The sequence below is a fragment of the Eutrigla gurnardus genome (genome assembly GCF_963514095.1).
Source record: "Eutrigla gurnardus genome assembly, chromosome: 11".
In the NCBI taxonomy this organism is placed as follows: domain Eukaryota; kingdom Metazoa; phylum Chordata; class Actinopteri; order Perciformes; family Triglidae; genus Eutrigla; species Eutrigla gurnardus.
This window is the reverse complement of record NC_139925.1, coordinates 23,254,904-23,275,560: the sequence shown is the minus strand read 5'-3', so window position 1 is coordinate 23,275,560 and position 20,657 is coordinate 23,254,904. Positions and strand designations below refer to the sequence as shown.

The following is a 20,657-nucleotide window of genomic DNA, read 5'->3' as shown; positions in this document are numbered from 1 at the left end:
AACTACTCAAGTACTCAGTATTCAGTATACATTATGTTCCCTACCTACTTACTAAAAAGAGATAAAAAGCAGGCGTGTCCTCGAAGCCCCGCCCCCTGCTAATAAGCTTTAATTAGGAAGGTGAGACAGGTGAGAGGGCAGACTTCAGGAGGACAGATAGAGGGAACGCCGACGGGCTCGAGTTTAGATATTCTATTAAATCTCAGCTAATAGTAAATAATAAAGATGTTGCAGATGAATGGGACAGATTTTCGCCTCTCGCTGTCAGAGTACAGCTTCGAGCGGCGGTTTGACGAGAGAGGAGCAATAGAGTGGATGCAAGCTAACTGGTAAGCTAACAAACCTTTTCTATTTAACTCTGAACTTTGATTTAATGACATTTTGTCTGACTCAGCTGCTTCCCCTGAGGGTTTGAACGCCCGCAAACAGTCATGAACGGTAGAAATATCCCGATGGACTGTGGTCTCCCTGCGATGGAGAAGCTACGTTCCGAATTCCGTTTGAATAACCACCACTTTTTAAATGAGTCTCCTGTCGTTAAAAGCACATCCTGTCGAAGATGTGTATGAAAGCGGTTTCGGGATGATCCGGGTCCTGTCTTTGTTTCGGCTGACGCCCAGCCGTCCATACAGCACCCGTTTCGGTACATACGTTCACCTGAACCGGTTTACTCGATACTCAAAGAAGCTTCACTGCGAACGTGAAATCTAGTGTTTATTGTAGTAGCTAGCTGAGGCACAGATGTAACAATCCATATGGTATGTTGCTGTGCTCCTTTTACATCCGGTTATTCCGGTTATTATTGAAAGCGTCCCAGGTGACTAAATATTAAAATATGTGGGCTAGTGGAAACTTTCTTTTTACTTTAATAAACCTGGAAAATTCCCATAACTCCTAATTAGTTTATAGAGACATTATATTTTGTGTATTCTGTATAGTTGTAAAAAATGTAGAACAAAACTCAAATCAAATGTGTTTAAAATCAGACAGAAATCAGTGAGAGGATGAGATGTAACAGCTGATGGGGATCAGGTACAGCAGGGGAGGCCTCGTGAATGTCTGCAGGTACACCTGCTACAGAAGTCACTGAAAACATGACAGTAACTGGGAATAGAGTGAATAGGGACTAAAAAAATCAGGTCAAATAAAAACATAAAATAAATATGCATGAAGTTTAAGAATTTTATTTTTTGTACTTATTAATCCACACATCATATCCTTGATTTAATGTTGTCTCTGAAATGTATGAATTGTTTTAATGCAATTTTAGATTAATAAAATGTCTAAACCTAAAGATATTAGCAATTAAATGTTGGCATTATTATTTAAAATGTGGCACGTTATCTTCATCTGTTAACCTTAGCCTTTTAAAATGAGCTTTTTACCATTAGCAGTTTCATATTAGCAAGGTGTGGAAACATGATCCGGTTAAACGCTCACTGCTCTTAAAGATTAGCTTGTTGTTGGTGATGTTGGTTTTTAGTAATCGTACCAATAACTTAACATTAAAAGTCCTGCTATTCTGACCTGAATGTGTCCTTTTTTTGTGTTTTTTTTAACATTGCATTTTAATAACCTTTTAAATGTTTGTTTTTTGATCCTGCAGGAGTAAGTCTTTTGTGTTCAGTGCGCTGTACGCCGCCCTGGTGTTCGGAGGTCAGCACTACATGAAGCCTCGGCCCAGAATGAACCTGCGGAGGCCGCTCGTTCTCTGGTCGCTCAGCCTAGCTCTCTTCAGGTAACACACCTTAAACACACCAAACTGACTTTATTGGCAGCAGCATTTTATTCAGACTCTCAAAATGTAACTTTTAAAGTGTAAGTGATTAATCGTGCGTGTGTAGTTCTAACATTATCTTTCAGTGATCTCCAGTCAGTTTCAGGAGTTAAGCTATCATTTATTGGATCAATAATTTGTAGTTTTCGATCAGGATCTTCAGTGTTTGGATGAGTTACAAATGTAATCAATATTTCTGGTGGACCAAAAATACTTTGTGACCTCCCTCGTGTCGCCAATATCTTCTATAACATATTGTCAACATTTTTTTTTTTTTTTTTTTGACTCGTTACCATGGGGACAGAGTAGAGTCAATAAATTAAAATTAAAAATGTGACCATCTCGGAGGATGATACGGACACGTCAGGCATCACAAGATGTCAATGTAGATAGTGTCGTTCCACCAGGTTGAAAAATGAAATCAAAATCTATCCTCTTCTCATCCTCCATGTCTCCTCACCCCCCCGTCCTTTGGTTGATGCATCTTCATCCCTCATTCGTCTGCCTCCTCCTCCTCGCCCCTCAGCATCATTGGTGCGATCCGTACTGGTTCCTACATGTTCTTCATCCTGAGCAGCAGCGGCTTCAGACAGTCCATCTGTGACCAGAGCTTCTACAACGGACCAGTCACCAAGTTCTGGGCCTACGCCTTCGTCCTGAGCAAAGCTCCAGAGCTCGGTCAGTATTCCTCATTTCCAACGGTTGTATCAGTTATCAATGATTTGTGATGCTGATAAAACTTTTTCCCAGTTGAACACAAATTCTGATTTGTGTCCGACTTACTGCGTGCATGCATGTGTAATTTTATGTAATGAATGCATATTGTAAGCAATTTAGTTGCGTTGCCTCTTATCTAAATTCAGATTAAATGTAAGTTCCCCTGATAAGCAGTGATGCTGTGTATATGTCTAGGGCTTTTATTGTGAAAGGTAAGAACAGAAGGAGCGGTATACGCTGCCAGTAAATGTGAGGGTAGTAAGTGTATTTTACAAAATTAATAAATGGACTTGTGACAGTTCGTGTTGTGATGCTCAACTCACATTAAACACATAATCCATTTTTATTATTTATTTATATTTTTGCGCCACACCTCATGGATTCGTCTCTTCGTTTCGAGATGGACTTTATTAACTTTATTATTGGAAATTATGGAAGATGGCATAAATATATTTATTTGGTATATTACCGTCACTGAGATTCAGTTTACTGTGATGGGAAACTGATTAATTGTTTTTGTCTCCTAGGCGACACGGCGTTCGTGGTTCTGAGGAAGCAGAAGCTGCTCTTCCTGCACTGGTACCACCACATCACCGTGCTGCTGTACTCCTGGTACTCCTACAAAGACATGGTGGCCGGCGGAGGCTGGTTCATGACCATGAACTACGGCGTGCACGCCCTCATGTATAGCTACTACGCGGCGCGTGCCGCCGGCCTGCGTGTGCCACGGCCATTCGCTGTGCTCATCACCAGCGCTCAGATCGGGCAGATGGCGATGGGGCTGACGGTGAGCGGGCTGGTGTACTCCTGGATGCCGCACGGAGGATGTCCGTCCCGCCTCGACAACATCACCTGGGCCGCACTCATGTACCTCAGCTACCTGCTGCTCTTCGCCAACTTCTTCTACCACACGTATCTGCGCTGCCACCGAGACGCCAAGACAAACAAGGCTGAGTAGAAACCAGGGGCATTATGGGAGATGTGACCGACTGGACCAGTTTGTTGAGACTTTGTCGTTCTGAAGCTGCTAACATTTAAAAACCGCTGTGGAAACTGAAATCAGTGCTTTTCTCATCGAGAATCAGCAGAAAACTGTAGATCTGCTTCATCATCACGTTTCAAATTGACTCGCACTTTATTTTACAAGTTTCTTTTACCGTTCCACAAATTAAACTGATAAAACGTAAGAGTCTCAGAAGAGCTGCACACGGAGACGTGTCGTTATTCAGAGCACAAAGGAATGTGACATTCAACACGCGTCAAACGTTATCTTTAAAAGAGAAAATAATACATTTATTAGCGTCTATAAGTTAAAACCACCTACAAAGTAACTCTAATAAGAATCTGAGCTTTTCACTTTTCTTTATCCAGGAAATCTGATAATTAGGAAATGATTTAAGAAACAAAGTGATGCCTGATTTCAGTATTTTACCATTCTTCAACCAAAAGTTTGTTAAAAACTGACATTTTTCATTCCTCGCACGTTAATTTATTTTATAAACATTAACAAAGTTACTAGAAGTCAGTGTGTTTTATTGGAAATAAGTATTTCGTCACAACCAGCAGGCAGCTGAAACCAGCCACTCCCCTGCTGCTCCTACTGGTTTAACTGGTTTCACCTCGACACACCTCCATTCCTGAAACGCTTCGCAGGTGTTTGAGTCGGTGTTCTATAAAACGTCACGTTTAAAACCTCCTGACGGATCCCTAACCTTTTACAGTGAATCTCTGGCTTTTTTACTCGTCTGCTTCACGGGTTTGAGATGAGAAGCCGTTTGGTTGTTCGTCTACTTGGTGCTTCCTGAGGAGATTTGACTTCAACGCTCGTCTGCCAGTTTACACTTTGTTTACATGTAAACAGGAAACTGTTTCAGGTGTGGATTCATGGATATTTGACGTATGATGGCAGCCAATTGGTGGCCGGAAAAATCACTTGCATGGTTTCACTTCCACTAAACTGTATTTATCACTCGCATCATGTAAATCACTTGCTGAATATTTATGATTTTGTACATTTTTATATTTTGCACCAGTTTACTTCACAGTAAAAGCTGTTAAGAAAAGCCTTCCTCACAAACCAGTTAAAACTGTTTACTATTATTGTGTGATTGTGAAAGTTTGAATTTTAAAAGTAGACGTTCAGCAGGAGAAACTATTTAACAAGTCAAATGAAAGCTGACAGATGATACTTTTCCGTATGAACACTTTTATATTTGTGCCGTTGACGAATGAGATCACATGAAGATCTGAAGCTAAAAAATATTTGTATTGTTTTGAAAAAATAAAATAAAGCTGTTTCCAAATGTGTTCAATGTTTTTCATGCTGTAACTTTATTTAGCACAAGCAGGTAATTCATGTTTAATGAACAATAACTCGATGAGGCTCCACGTGTGTGAAGGCAAGTATTCAGTAACTTTGCATCAGTTCGGTGTTAAAAACTACACAACTTTGTATAAAACAAGTTATTGAAATGAAACGATCAGTGAAACATCAAAGGACAAATGAATGTGGCATCTTTGTAATACTTTAAATTCAAACATGTAAATCTAACTTCTAATGGAAGCAACATTTAAAGTATTTCTCATAACGTATTCTCACTCCTTTATGACGATTAGAATTTCTTGATGTGCTAAATTATATTTTAAATTGACAACCATTTAATTCATGGTACAATTCAAACTTTTGTCTCTCGCCGTTAACGGTACATATTTATTTTGAAGGTCGTCTCATGGAAGTCCACAAGAAGCCTCTCTAAATGGACCATAATGTACTAAATGAACATCATGCTGGATTGAACAAGACTTGAAACTAGAGATTGAGACCATAAACTCATGTTTACAACGTTTACTGATATAATACATCAAGAGAGACTTCCAAGCAATCGGACGAAGGCACTTCAGGCTTCACGTTTAAGACCTGGAGGGTGACGACTGGTTCATGAGGATGCAGAGGTCAGAGTTCATGTATTCACCTGTATATGACAATTCTAATAACTATTGAAAACATTTTAAAGTTTATGTAACTGATGACGGTACTCACAAGGAGCAAACAGAGGGGTGTGTGTGTGTGTGTGTGTGTGTGTGTGTGTCAGGGTTGCTGCTGTTGCATCTCCCTCCAGCTCTTCCACAGCAGCAGATCTCGACTCTTCCCCAGAGTGACGAGGCAACGTGGCAACTTCAGCCCGTTAAACTGACCCACGCCATCGTCACGGCCCATTGCCAGCAACATGGTGATGTTACCTAGCAACCATCAATGCAGACAGGCAACCAGGGACGCTGTCAGTCAACCAGCAACACAAACTAAACAGGCATCTAAAACCACAGACAGGTGTGTGCGTACCTGTGCGATACGACGTCAGCTCCTTCCCACTCAGACTGTTGGCGATGTTGCTAACGGCAACGGCAGCGTGCAGCCCGGCATGGTACGCCATCTTGGGCTCCTTGACGTCGGCGCAGTCGCCAACAGCGAAGACGTTGGAGAAACCTTGGACCTGCAGGTGATCGTTGACCTTCAGAGCTCCGTTGTCAGCCAGACAGCCGGCTGTCAGCAGGGACACATCAGATCATCAAACCGCTGCTTGAAGACTCTTCACGTGTTGACATTTAATTAACATCCTCACAGGAGATGATGTCATGTTGAGACCAATAAACACACACTGACCTCTAGTGACCTCTACGTCAAACTGCATCCCAGACAAATTACTATACATTTTACTAACATTCCTTTTTTTCTTTGTGTGGTGTCAGTACTTTTACTGTGCGGTGGTAGTAGTACTTTGACTCTGACAGAGTATTTGCACTCTGTGGCGTACATTTACTTTAGCAGAGTATTTTTACTGTGTGGTATCAGCATCCTTACTGTGACAGTATTTGTACAGTGTGGTATTAGTACATAAGTACTAACAGAAGCTGGAGGCGTAGGCTGCAGAGTTGACCTTCAGTCCGGCGCAGCAGATGATCAGGTCTGTGGTGAGACGGTCTCCTCGGTCTGTGGTCACCACGGTGTTCTTCTGGGTCACATTCAGCTGCAGGTTGGACAGGTTGGACACTTTCTGACCTGACACACACACACACACACACACACACACACACACTTAAAGGACCTGCTCTGGACCAAACACCTGCAGGTCCACATCAGGCCTTCGTACCCAGCAGCAGCTCCACTCCTTTCTCCAGCAGAACCTCCTTGGCCTGCTGTCTGACGCTGGGCAGCAGCTCAGAGTCCGCCAACGCGATCCTGGAGTGGATCAGAACCACCTGAACACCAGGACACATTTTAAAACTACAAACAGTACACACAGGAAGTACAGGAGCACACTGTTGGCAAAGGTACAAGTACAACGAGAATAAAACGGCAGCAGTACATGCCGTACTAGTAGTAGCGGTAGAACATTTAGCAGTACGGTCATAGTGACGTAGCATACAGGAAGAAGTAGTTCTAGTGCTGGAATATAACTAAGCACATATACTCAACTGCAGTACCTATTTGTGTACTTTCTACTTCTCCGACACTACATCACAGAGGAAAACATTGGTGATCCCACACCCCTCCTTCCCTCCCTCCCTCCATCCATCTTCCCCACCAACTCTCCGTCCTCACCCTCCCTCCTCTTCCTCCATCCTCATCCCCCACTCCTCCATCTTCCCACTCCACCCATCCCTCCCTCCCTCCCTCCCTCACCTTCTTCCTGTCCTCATCTCCATCCTCCCTCCTCTCCATCTGTCCTCTATCTCACTCCCTTCAGCGCCCTCCATCCATCCAACCTCACCCTTCCCTCCTTTCAATAGTGCAGTAAAACGTACAATATGCGCAATGTACTTTTGTACATGTACTACATCTGACAACATTAACATACAAAAGTAAAAGTACCTCCAATGTGTACTTTAGTACAGTACTTAAATACATATTGTCCTGCAGAATTAATACTTTTACTTGAAGCTTTTAAACTACATTTATATAGTTTACTTCAGTAAGGTTTCGGACTTTGTAGTCGACGTGGAGTACTTTCAGAGTGTGTATTAGTACTTTTACTGTGGGAGGATCAGTCTGTACCTTCTTGTCTGGATACTCGGTCTTGATCTCAGCAGCCATCTCCACACCTGTCGACCCTCCTCCAACCACCAACACCGAGGCTGCAGCCTGGACCTGAACACACACACACACAGAGAGAGAGAGAGAGAGAGAGAGAGAGAGAGACAGAGAGAGAGAGAGTGTGTGTGGATGGTAACGAGCTCAGACATCTCAGTATTCTGTGTTCGTCCTGTCGTCGTACCTCCTTGACGAAGTCGTCGTACATTCTGATGGCGGTCTGAATCGATGCCACGGTGTTGAACTTCCCGGGGAACGCTCCATCAGTCCCAGTACACAGGATGAGGTGGGAGTACTGGATCACCTGCAGCACACAGCGACCAAGTGGACTGTAGGTTTCACTTGATAGACGGCTTACGTTACATTTAGGTATTAAATACTTGTGTCTTAACTGGATGTAAATGAATCTTCTCCTGCTTGTGTTTATGTACAGATTATTATTATCATCATAATAATCTTCCCCTACCCTACCTCTGCCCCTCCCCTTCAACGTCCCCACCCTACTGTCCCTCCCCTTCATCGTCCCCACCCTACTGCCCCTCCCCTTCATCGTCCCCACCCTACTGCCCCTCCCCTTCATCGTCCCCACCCTACTGCCCCTCCCCTTCATCGTCCCCACCCTACTGCCCCTCCCCTTCATCGTCCCCACACTGCTGCCCCTCCCCTTCATCGTCCCCACCCTACTGCCCCTCCCCTTCATCGTCCCCACCCTACTGCCCCTCCCCTTCATCGTCCCCACCCTACTGTCCCTCCCCTTCATCGTCCCCACCCTACTGCCCCTCCCCTTCATCGTCCCCACCCTACCGTCCCTCCCCTTCATCGTCTCCACCCTACAGCCCCTCCCCTTCATCGTCCCCACCCTACCGCCCCTCCCCTTCATCGTCCCCACCCTACCGCCCCTCCCCTTCATCGTCTCCACCCTACAGCCCCTCCCCTTCATCGTCCCCATCCTACCGTCCCTCCCCTTCATCGTCCCCACCCTACCGCCCCTCCCCTTCATCGTCCCCACCCTACCGTCCCTCCCCTTCATCGTCCCCATCCTACTGCCCCTCCCCTTCATTATCCCCACCCCTCTACCCCCCCTCTCTCCTGCCCCCCTCCCCTCTCTCCTGCCCCAACTCTCCCTCCTCACCCTCCCTCCCTCCAGGACGACCGTCTGTCCATCGGTGTCGACTCTCTCAACTCGTCCCTGAACAAAACTGTCTCCAAACGTCTCATCGTATGGGATGAAGGTCCTCTGAGCAAAGCCTGTAGGACAACAAGGGGTGGTCAAAGGTCAATAATATATATATATATATATATATATATATATATATACACACACAGACACAGACACACACACACACAGACACAGACACACACACACACACACACACATACACATGATTTTAGAAATGAAAGTTACAATTCAAATTCAATAAAAATAATCCGAAGTGAAAAGTCAAACTAAAAACAAACATATAAAACACATTTTTTTAAATTATCGGAAAAAAAGAAGCTAAAGGTTGATTAAAAAAAGAGAAGAATTAATAATAAGAAAACAAAAACAAACTGATCGCAAAAAAGAGAAAAAATATACATACAAAATGATCGCTAAAATCATTAACTTGGAAAAGAAGAGGAAAAGCTGTGAGACTGTACCGGCCTGCACCGACGCTCTGAGCGCCGCCGGGTTGTGATGGAAAGCGTCTCTCATGTCGATCAGAGTGAAGTTGAGTCCTCGAGACTTCAGCTGCTGAGCCGCGGCGATGCCTCCGAATCCACCGCCAACCACCACGACATGGACGCCCTCTACTGACGAGGCCTGAGCCCCCATCTCTGTGTGCACACACCAGCCAGCCAATTATCTTTAGTTATTTCATATTTGTTTACTTTCAACTTGAATGTTAACTAAATGTTTTCTATTCTCTTGACTCTTAAATGACTATTTTGTATTCAAATGTTAAATGTAGAGCACTTGGAATTGCCTTGACGCTGAAAGTTGCCACAGAAACTGATAGTACTCTTTGAAGAGCAACTTGTAATCCAGTTTGTTGACACTAGTATTACGGAAGTAAAGAGTTTAAAGTCGAGATAGATTAAATGCCTTTTCAACCATTTTAGATCGCGCCCACAGCCGTAGTGTACACCAATTTAACAATGCAAACATATTTACATAAAAATGTCTTTGTATTTTGTAAAAATCCAAATATCTTCTTGTAAAACAAAACGTGTGCTTACATCAAGAAGTACCACCACCCATCCAAGCAACCAACCAACGACCATCCATCACCAAATGTGTAGACCTTTTAATTGTGTAACTTTTAGCCATGGAGGTGTGTGTGGCGTCCTCTGTAGCTCCGTATGACGCTGTGTTAAAGGCCAGCCCACTTTTTGATGGCCCAATCAAATGTGAAAGCTTTGATTTAAACGTCTCTTGTGACTAGTCTGTACACAACCGAAATATTCTGTTGCACTGAGGATGACAGAAGAGTACAGAATGTACAGAAGATACTGACGCTTCACGACCCTTAATATGCTCTTCGTCGGCTGTTTTCAGGAACGTGCTGAGTTCCTGTTGCTTCACACTGACAGCATCAATCAGCTGTTGGCTCTGTAGATCATATCTAGATCATATCTATGGCTGGCTCTCCGTCAGTCACGTGTCTAACGGGCACAGGAAGTGAACTCACATGCTGGAGGTAGAAACTTTGATCTCTGAGGGTATAATTAAAGTCTCGAGCCTGCCTGCTGCCTCACCGCGTCTCGTTTCCTGCTTCTCTGAGCGCCCCTGTGACGACACAGCTGTCCACCAATCACAGCTCGCCGGGGGTTGGGCTGTGGTGGTGCTTTCAGGAGCTATAGGAATTGTTGTGCCTGACATAAACGTCCCCCTTTCTCCTCGCGTGTTGGCTTGTTTTTGTTGCTTGCTTGTTTCGTTTTTCAACATAAAGTGTTGTCTTTCTCCTCCTCCACTTTGCTGTTTGTACCGATATTTCAACCTACTTTATTCCCTAACTTGGTGTTGTATATTGTATCAAATTAAAAAAAGATTAATACTTTTTGGAAAACAAACACACAAATCAAACATAATAAAGTGAAAATATGTTTGAAAAATTTAAGTTCCTTAAATATATTAAATAAAACATCACATAAAATGTTGGATCAGATTCAATTAAAATGAAAATCAAAGTGTCTCTGACTGTTTGGCTTACTATCTGATTTTGTAAAATCTATTTATCTGTCTTTTTATTTGTATTAATTTGTTTTTTTAATGTGTCTAGTTAAAAACAATAATCAAAAACGCGTGAAAGCAGCAGTGAAAGTGATATGAAAGAAAATACATGATACCCTTTGCTCTGTTTATGAGAGGACTGTTGTCACACGTGCAAACCAAATCATGAGAGACACATTCTGTCACAATATGTATCACGATCTCAGCATTTACACCTCTACATAATAGATGCACACAGGGCAGTTGCTAGGAATTCTGGGCCCCCTGAAAGAATATCGGTGTGGGCCCCTCTACCCATTCATTGCCACCTACTGGGGGCTGTGTGTGGGCCCTAGCGGGCTGTGGGCCCTTAGAATTGTCATCACCTTTTCCCCCCTATACGACGGCGCTGGATGCACATATTGTTTCCCTGTAAATGTTTTCCCTTCTTGTAACAGAAAAAATATTTATGCACGAACATAAAGCCCAAATCCGGCTTCGTAGTACAGGCCTAGGCTTCGGTTCAGCAGCTCCTCCTTCCTGTTTGACCGTTTGCTGGATTTAAATTTCATTTCATTTGTCGTTTTAGTTTCATTTTTTCCAAACATTTGTAACATGATTGAAATAAATAAAAAAAATACCATTAAATTATTATCACTGTCCACACACATTTATCAACACAACTCCAATTGCTATACGTCTGCATGAGAGTAATTGTTAAATATGCAAATGCACGTATAGTTTGTTTTTTTATGAACAGCCGAGGTCTGCGGCGCTTTAAATGTTGCTCTCGCAAGGAATTGTGGGTTTCGCATAGGAAGGTCCGTTGCATCCTCTGCTAGGGAGCTCTGAAAGGAAGCATTGGAGCTCCTTTTCTTTGCATTTAGAGAATCCGAACGGCTCTTATCATGGCGGCCACTTGTTAACTTCCGGGTCACTTCTTCAGTTAGGAACCTTCCTACGCAAAATAGACTATTCGACTGCAGCCTCTGTCTCTGTTTAATGTAGTTCCAGTCTGCTTTACACCAGATCAACAGTCTTGAAACTTCCCGCCCTGAACACGTCTGCACTGTCATATTGACTAATACATTGTCTGATCTGCTCCAAACTTCACATCCACCTCAGAGAGCTGTCAGGAAAGTAGTCACTTGTGTCACCGTTTAATGCAGTAATGATTAATTAATAAATAAACATATATAAATAGATAAATTAATTAGAAAGAATTTTTTTATAGGAGCCGCCACTGGTCAAGGAGGATCCATGCCTGAACTGATTACCACGATAAACCTGTGGGGAAGTGTAAATGCAAAATATTGTGCTTTAACGGGGGTAGTGAGATGTTTAAAAAACAATCCAATAATCATATAAAAAAAAAGTGCCTTTCAAAACCAGATTTGTAAAAGAACATCATGATTGGGGGTCAGTTACTAGTGTGTTAGTTCATATATATTAGAGTTTTAGGATGTTTTTGTTAGTTGCGTGTGTGTGTGTAGATATTAACACATCCATACAGAATGGTATGTTGTTATGTGGACAATTGCACACAGTTGTTGCATACATATGTTCCACTATAATGTGATGTAGGTTTGGGAGCTGTAGGATCCATCCATCCATACATTTTCTACCGCTTATCCTGTATTCAGGGTCACAGGGGGCTGGAGCCGATCCCAGCTGACATTGGGCGAAGGCAGGGTTCACCCTGGACAGGACGCCAGTCCATCGCAGGGCCGACTAGAGCCTCAATCAACCTTTAAAAATGTACAACATACAAGGTGTTCAGCACAACAATGATCACATCCTGCCGTGATCAATAGTTTGTCATTCTGTTGCACTGGATTACCCTTTAGTTGTGAGGTGTTCTATATTTACAGAGCGTGTCCAGAAGATAAACAAGCAGACATCACAGAACCTGCGTCTCTCCATTACTCTGGAGGAAAGGCCCAGTAACTCCGTCACAGTGTCTAGTTGTTGCTTTACAACAAGGTTAACTCGCTCCCCTCCTCTGTGTCATCGAGATCTTGAAGGCAGCTTCATGATGTGTTTGCAGGCAGCAACATCCAGGTCTGAAGAGTGAAGCCAACGCTGAAGTGCCTTGAACTTGGTAGCCTATGTATATTTTGAGTTTGGTCTCTGTAGGAAAATATCCTTGCTTTGCTGCATACATGCCTAACTAAATGGCTTAAATAACACACTCATATTAGTACCTTCGGTTACATGTTAGTCATACTACTCTAATCATGCATTTCATTTATCACATGCCTTCAGATCTGAAACGGTTTATCTGTTTACATTTTGCGTTGAATCTGTTCTACCGGTGTTCAGGCCATAGAATATTGGTTTTCCAATTCTGTCTGATCAGAACTCCCCACTCAGGTACTTGAAAATTGTAGTGTCAGCTGGGATCGGCTCCAGCCCCCCCGTGACCCTGAATACAGCATAAAGCGGTGGACGATGGATGGATGGTTGAGGCTCTATTCGGTGGCCAGAGAGAAGAGAGACGGACAAACTACTGAAACTCATTTCTAAAATGAGAACAGGTGCTCTGACCTGCTAAAAACTGCTTTAATCAGCTTGAAATCAACTCAACTGTGAATCCAAACAAACAGTCACGACAAATGTTTTCTCAGCAAAAACGTGATAAAATAACCTCCAGTCACTGAATAATGAACCATGACAGGACTTTCTCACAGTCATGGTTCACTCCTATAAGCTGCAGCCTTATAGACGTGGGTATTCTGCTGTGTATTTACTGTTGGTTTGTACTTAACAAAACAAATATACTTATGAAGGTATCTACCTAAACAACGCAGCAGGCCATCTACAGTTGCTGCAGAAAACTCGTCACACACTCTGGATCAGACCCATGCAGAAAAAAATTTAGGGGGGGCATTACATTTTTTCAGGGGGGCAAAGTTTTTTAACCTACATTTTATTTGCTTTAGGCAGAATAATGGCTTCGTGACCACTGCTACAGTGTGGAGAAGTAATTTTCCTCTTACTAAAAAGGGGCAGTTCATCCCAAAATCTTAAAAACAAACAAAATAGTGTAGTGCTGTGTCCATTTATGCAACTCGAGCATTTATTCAAGAAGACCAGCAACAAGGGTTGTGGCATGCAGATAGCACCATACAGCTTCACTTCTACTGGAAACAGAAGCACTGATGTCAATCTGAACACTGAACTCATAGCCTACTAGGAGAGGTAGCTACAGCAGCTAGGGAGCTACCTCTCCTAGCAGGAATTTTTACTCCAGTGTTGACTTCGGTGCTGACGTTTCCAGTAGAAGTAAATATCGCTACTTCCTGCTCGCTCCCGTTCGCGTTCTCACTTCTTGTCCGCATATTTTTGGGGGAAAAATACGGACATCCATACCGAACACCACAGCTAAATAACTTGTTGTTAACTGAGTGACCCGCCCCCCCAACACCTGTAATTGGCCAGCTAGTTGCCTTGGTTCGTTGGTTGGATTGGTTGAATTGTATGATCGACCAACCGAGATAGGAATAGTAGAGCGTTGGCCACTCCGAGGTAAAAACAAAACCCAAATAATTTAAACAGCTTCCAGCCCAGGGCGGGCATGGCTGACTCTGTGAGGGGGCACGGCCCGCCAATGCCTGCCCATGCCGCCGGGACTGCTCTGGATGAAGGGAGCACATCACACATCAGTCCAATCTGTATTAAACTCCCCAGAATTAATTTTAAGACTATTGGTTCCTTTAAAATCACTGAAAACCTCGATGACTAGTGCAAGGCTAGGCTAACATTGTAGCTGGGTACTAGGCTAAGCTAACATTGTAGCTGGGTGTAAGGCTAGGCTAATATTGTAGCTGGGTGTAAGGCTAGGCTAACATTGTAGCTGGGTGTAAGGCTAGGCTAACATTGTAGCTGGGTGCTAGGCTAGGCTAACATTGTAGCTGGGTGCTAGGCTAACATTGTAGCTGGGTGTTAGGCTAGGCTGACATTGTAGCTGGGTGCTAGGCTAGGCTAACATTTTAGGCGCATCAACACTCCAAATAAGGTAATTTAACAAACAACAAATCAAATCAGTATCCAATAGCAACCACAGAACATGTCACCTGGATAAGGTTTAAAGGCACAGAATTTGTGATGTCATAGATCAAAGACCATGGAATCTTTGATCTTTGATGTCTTGATGACATCAAGATCAAAGCCAGTGGAAGTCTACAAGTAAAAATGCCCAAAGTTGTTCTTTATACAACTTACAGTCAGAAGCCAATGTACTTCAGAGACAAAGTTGTAGCGATGGAAAGTGCACAGAGCAACTACCAGAAAAACACACTGATGGAAGATATTGAATGTGACACCCCAATGAACTGGTATCACAGTTCATTGAAGGCAGACCTTCAATCTTTGGACGACAAAGCGAGACTCACCTCCAGCAAAATAGAAGGGAGAGTTCTTCTTGAAGTCGATGAAGACCTGATGCAGCATTTCCTTGATCTGCACAAAGATCACAACAATGACAGACAGATGCAAATGGAGATAAGTGACTTGAAAGCCAAGCTGAATACAGCTCTGGCTCAAACGGCCCTCCCTCCATGTGCATGGTTGGAAACAGCTCAGAATGATCTGCGGAAGCAGATCTCCATCAACAAGGCCCAGCATGCTGAGATGCAAAAGATGAAGGCAGTGCTCAGTGCTGAACGGCAGCTCCCTGCAGTTGCTAAAACCAATGTGGAGTTGGAACTGGAGAGCTTCCTGACCATTGAGAGGGCTCAAACCCAGAAGTTACAACAAGAGTTGAGCAAGGTGGAGGCAGCTCTCCAACAGCAGGTTGAGGAGACTAAGAAGGCCCTGGAGAAACCCCAGGCTTCCCTTCAAAGTCCACACACAACCAGCACCGACGAGGACACGAAGCTGGTCACAGACTCCTGTCAGGGAATCATCAGCGACCCAGAGGAGAACATCAAAAATCTCATGGATGCTCTGCAGAAAGCAGAGCAGGAGCTGAAGACCGAACGTCTCCAGGCGATCGAGGAGAGATCCTCCCTCACAGCCCAGATTGATGTTCAGGCAGCAGAGACCAGCAGGATTGCAGCGGCCCTGAAAAAGTCAGAAGAGCTGCAGCTGCAGTGTCAGGAGGAGAAGTCAACCCTTCACAAAAACTTTGAAGAACAGTTGGCGAGTGACCGCCTGGTATGGTGGCAGGAGAGAGCCTCCTTGGTGAAGAGACACGTGAAACACAAAGCTTCCTATCAGGCTCAGCTCCACAAGCAGGAGCAGAGGAAGAAACCAATTGTGGCTGCTATAGCAAAGGCCGAGCAGCAGCACAAGAGTGATCAGGAGGAGAAGTCATCCCTCACTGCAATGCTGAAACAAGCACAGGACAAGCACCACGCCCAGCTGAAGATCGTAGCCTCTCTTCAAACACAACACGCCCAGCTGAAGATCGTAGCCTCTCTTAAAACACAACAGGAGGAGGCTACAAAGATCCTTCAAGCCCAGCTGGAGCAGCAGAAAGTGAAGACCAGCAGGATTGCAGCAGATCTGAAAAAATCCAAAGATCTGCTTGAAACTCAGAGTCTGCGCTTTCAGGAGAAGTCATTGCTCCTCCAACAGCTAGAAAAATCCCAGAAAAACCATGTGGCCCAGCTGAAGATGCAGGACGAAGATCACAACAACTTCGTGGCTGCTCTTCAGAAAAACTTGGAGAGTGACCGCCTGGCATGGTGGCAGGAGAGAGCCTCCCTAGAGAAGCAGAACCTGAAAGACAAATATTCCTATCAGGCTCAGCTCAAGAGTGATCAGGAGGAGAAGTCATCTCTCCTTCTGGCCACTGAGAGCCTCAGACAGGCTCTCCAAGAAAAAGAAGAGGAGTTGAAGACCACAGAAAGCTCCTTGAGGTCCCAGCTGGACGAGGCTCTGAGCCAGATCCAGAAGAAGAAGAAGAAGCCATGGTTTAAAAAGCTCTTCACGGGACATAGACGCTGATGAAAGCACACACACACACACACACACAAAATTTGGCCCAAAATTTATAATTTGGAAAATAATGCATGCTGTATTATAATTCCTACAGATATATATTAATATTTAAAAAAAGGGCGGCACAGCGAATTGCACTGTGTCGTGTGGGTTTTCCTCCGGGAGCTCCGGTTTCCCCCCACCACTCAACAACAAACCAATTTGGCCCTAAATCTACACTCAACAAAAATATAAACGCAACACTTTCGTTTTTGCTCCCATTTTTCATGAGATGGACTTAAAGATCTAAAATTCATTCCAGATACACAATATTACCATTTCTCTCAAACATTGTTCACAAATCAGTCTAAATGTGTGATAGTGAGCACTTCTGCTTTGCTGAGATAATCCATCCCACCTCACAGGTGTGCCACATCAAGATGCTGATCTGACATCATGATTAGTGCACAGGTGTACCTTATACTGCCCACAATAAAAGGCCACTCTGAAATGTGCAGTTTTGTCTCACAGCAAAATGCCACAGATGCCACAAGCATTGAGGGAGCGTGTAATTGGCATGCTGACAGCAGGAATGTCAACCAGATCTGTTGCTCGTGCATTGAATGTTCATTTCTCCACCATAAGCCGTCTCCAAAGGCGTTTCATATGGCAGTACATCCAACCGGCCTCACAACCGCAGACCACGTGTAACCACACCAGCCCAGGACCTCCACATCCAGCAGGTTCACCTCCAAGATCGTCTGAGACCAGCCACTCAGACAGCTGCTGAAACAATTGGTTTGCATAACCAAACAATTTCTGCACAAACTGTCAGAAACCGTCTCAGGGAAGCTCAACTGCATGCTCGTCGTCCTCATCGGGGTCTTGACCTGACTCCAGCTCGTCGCCGTAACAGACTTGAGTGGGCAAATGCTCACATTCGATGGCGTCTGGCACGTTGGAGAGGTGTTCTTGTTCTATTTTTAGCTCTTACTGCATCGGCAATGATACGTCGTGGTTTCTTTGTTTCCTTCTTTTGACAAATGTACTTATTGTAAGTCGCTTTGGACAAAAGCGTCTGCTAAATGACCTAAATGTAAATGTAAATGTGTTCTCTTCACGGATGAATCTCGGTTTACATTGTTCAGGGCAGATGGCAGACAGCGTGTGTGGCGTTGTGTGGGTGAGCGCTTTGCTGATGTCAATGTTGTGGATCGAGTGGCCCATGGTGGTGGTGGGGTTATGGTATGGGCAGGCATCTGTTATGGACGAAGAACACAGGTGCATTTTATTGATGGCATTTTGAATGCACAGAGATACCGTGATGAGATCCTGAGGCCCATTGTTGTGCCATACATCCATGAACATCACCTCATGTTTCAGCAAGATAATGCACGGCCCCATGTTGCAAGGATCTGTACACAATTCTTGGAAGCTGAAAATGTCCCAGTTCTTGCATGGCCAGCATACTCACCGGACATGTCACCCATTGAGCATGTTTGGGATGTGCTTGACCGGCGAATACGACAACGTGTACCAGTTCCCACTCATATCCAGCAACTTCACACAGCCATTGAAGAGGAGTGGACCAACATTCCACAGGCCACAATTGACAATCTGATAAACTCTATGCGAAGAAGATGTGTTGCACTGCATGAGGCAAATGGTGGTCACACCAGATACTGACTGGTTCTGAGTCCCCAGACCCCCAATAAAGCAAAAAAATGCACATTTCAGGGTGGCCTTTTATTGTGGACAGTCTAAGGCACACCTGTGCACTAATCATGATGTCAGATCAGCATCTTGATGTGGCACACCTGTGAGGTGGGATGGATTATCTCAGCAAAGCAGAAGTGCTCACTATCACACATTTAGACTGATTTGTGAACAATGTTTGAGAGAAATGGTAATATTGTGTATCTGGAATGAATTTTAGATCTTTAAGTCCATCTCATGAAAAATGGGAGCAAAAACAAAAGTGTTGCGTTTATATTTTTGTTGAGTGTATATGATATATTCCCCCCTTGTCCATGTGGGTTTTCCTCCGGGAGCTCCGGTTTCCCACAAAAAAAAACCCCTCTCCGGGAACCATCACCTTACCGCGGTGGAGAGGTTTGTGTGTCCCTATGACCCTGAGGGCTGTGTTATCTGGAGCGTTGTGCTCCTGCTAGGGTTTCCCATGGCAAATTGGTCTCAGGCGAGGGGCCAGACTAAGAATGGTTCAAAAGCCCAAGGAAGAAGAGGAGCAGAGATGGACAGAGTACTCGAGCCCAGTACTTGAGTAAGAGTACAAATACTACTGGTCAAAATTTACTCCGTTACAAGTAAAAGTAGCTCAGTCGACATGGTACTCGAGTAAGAGTAAAAAAGTACTTGCTTTTAAAGGAACTGAAGTATCCAAAAGTACATGCTTTTAAATGTACTTTAAGTAAAAGTAAGAGTAAGAGTAAATTTCAAATAAAATGAATGGTTCTAGGCTTAACAACTTAATAAATATTTGTGTAAAAAAAAGTCTTTGGGGGGTTCATGTCTTCCTTCACCACCAGTAAATACCATCCACTGCTATGCGCTATACAGTCACACAAGATAAGTAAAATATAATACAATACATATACCTTTAACTAGTATGACTAGATTAACATAATGTATCTTACAGTGTTATATTGCCAAGGAAACTGCACTGTCACAGCCATGTTCGATGCTGCATCGAATATAGCTCTAACATTTTCTGAAAGTTCCTCCGGATCATTATCACACTCAGTCTGAGACTCAGCCGTTGTCACGGTTTTGTGTTGACAAACACAGTCGAGAGCGTGGCTACTTTGGCGGTATCCTTATGGGGAGGGATTACGTATTTTCGCTTTTACGTAGATCCCAGTAGAGAGCGTGCACTGTGATAGGGTTCCTTCTTTGACAAACACAGCTTGTGTCCAATAGTATTTAATAAAAAAAAGAAGAAAAAAAAAAAAGAGCAGACCTGAAAGTAACGAGTACTTTTCAGCCTTTCTAGAAATTAACTTGAGTAAAAGTAAAAGTATTTGTCTTGGAAATGTATTCAAGTAAGATTAATAAGTACCAAAGAAATCTAATACTCAAGTAAAGTATAAATCCTCTGGATATGTACTTAAGCACAGTACTTAAGTAAATTTACTCTCGTTACTGTCCACCACTGAAGAGGAGTGACCCGGCCCGGAGGAACCTGGGGAGGAACCTGCGGGGTCGGGTGCGCTGCCATATGGGTGGCAGTGGAGGCCGGGGACCTGGACGGACCAGACCCGGGCAGCAGAAGCGGGCTCTGGGGAAGTGGAACGTCACCTCTCTGTGGGGGAAGGAGCCGGAGCTTTGCGGGAGGTGGAGCGCTACCAGTTAGATCTGGTGGGCTTACCTCTACGCACAGCCTCTGATCCTCTCTAAAACTGTGATTTCCAATTACCTAAAGTTTCATTAAATATTGTATTTTATTTTCTAAAACAATATTGTTGTTGGTTGAATGACTGTACTCGTGAGAAGATGCAGCGGGTGTGGACCACTGATACACTTTTTAAGCTCTTTTAACAATGATGCAGTGGTTGGAATCAGACTCACACATTGATCACAACCAAAATGTTATGCAGGTTTTTCTTTTTCTCACATTTGGCCACAAAAAGCGAAAGACACTGGTGATGGTACTTTCAGTTTACTGAGATGGGGTTCGACTCCCTGCGGTGTCCTGCTTATTATTATGACTCATCCTACAGCTCCCCTGTCCAGGGTGAACCCTGCCTTCGCCCAATGACAGCTGGGATCGGCTCCAGCCCCCCCGCGACCCTGAATACAGGATAAAGCAGTAGACAATGGATGGATGGATGGATCCTACAGCTCCCAAACCTACATCACATTATAGTGGAACATATGTATGCAACTGTGTGCAATTGTCCACATTACATTATAACATTCTGTATGGATGTGTTAATATC

The 20,657-nt window shown here is 43.9% G+C and overlaps 2 protein-coding genes across 5 annotated transcripts; one reads left to right on the top strand and one right to left on the bottom strand.

The window, feature by feature from the left end:
* Positions 1 to 153: 153 nt before the first annotated feature.
* On the top strand, positions 154 to 4,801 carry LOC311020912 (very long chain fatty acid elongase 6-like). Its single transcript, XM_084021179.1, has 4 exons — positions 154 to 329; positions 1,607 to 1,738; positions 2,304 to 2,455; positions 3,022 to 4,801. The coding sequence occupies exons 1-4, from the start codon at positions 226 to 228 to the stop codon at positions 3,450 to 3,452; spliced, it is 819 nt and encodes a 272-aa protein (XP_083877305.1). The 5' UTR covers positions 154 to 225; the 3' UTR covers positions 3,453 to 4,801.
* On the bottom strand, positions 4,802 to 10,361 carry aifm2 (AIF family member 2). 4 transcript variants are annotated; one of them, XM_084021175.1, is made up of 10 exons: positions 10,256 to 10,361; positions 9,225 to 9,401; positions 8,716 to 8,831; positions 7,768 to 7,887; positions 7,548 to 7,640; positions 6,643 to 6,751; positions 6,399 to 6,551; positions 5,835 to 6,035; positions 5,535 to 5,734; positions 4,802 to 5,411 (listed from the first exon to the last, which is right to left on the bottom strand). In XM_084021175.1, the coding sequence occupies exons 2-9, from the start codon at positions 9,397 to 9,399 to the stop codon at positions 5,583 to 5,585; spliced, it is 1,119 nt and encodes a 372-aa protein (XP_083877301.1). In that variant the 5' UTR covers positions 9,400 to 9,401; positions 10,256 to 10,361; the 3' UTR covers positions 4,802 to 5,411; positions 5,535 to 5,582. The 4 variants fall into 4 exon arrangements, with proteins under 4 accessions (XP_083877301.1, XP_083877300.1, XP_083877298.1 ...); XM_084021174.1 differs by having other exon boundaries at positions 4,802 to 5,433; positions 5,536 to 5,734; XM_084021172.1 differs by having other exon boundaries at positions 4,802 to 5,734.
* Between the last annotated feature and the right edge of the window lie 10,296 nt (positions 10,362 to 20,657).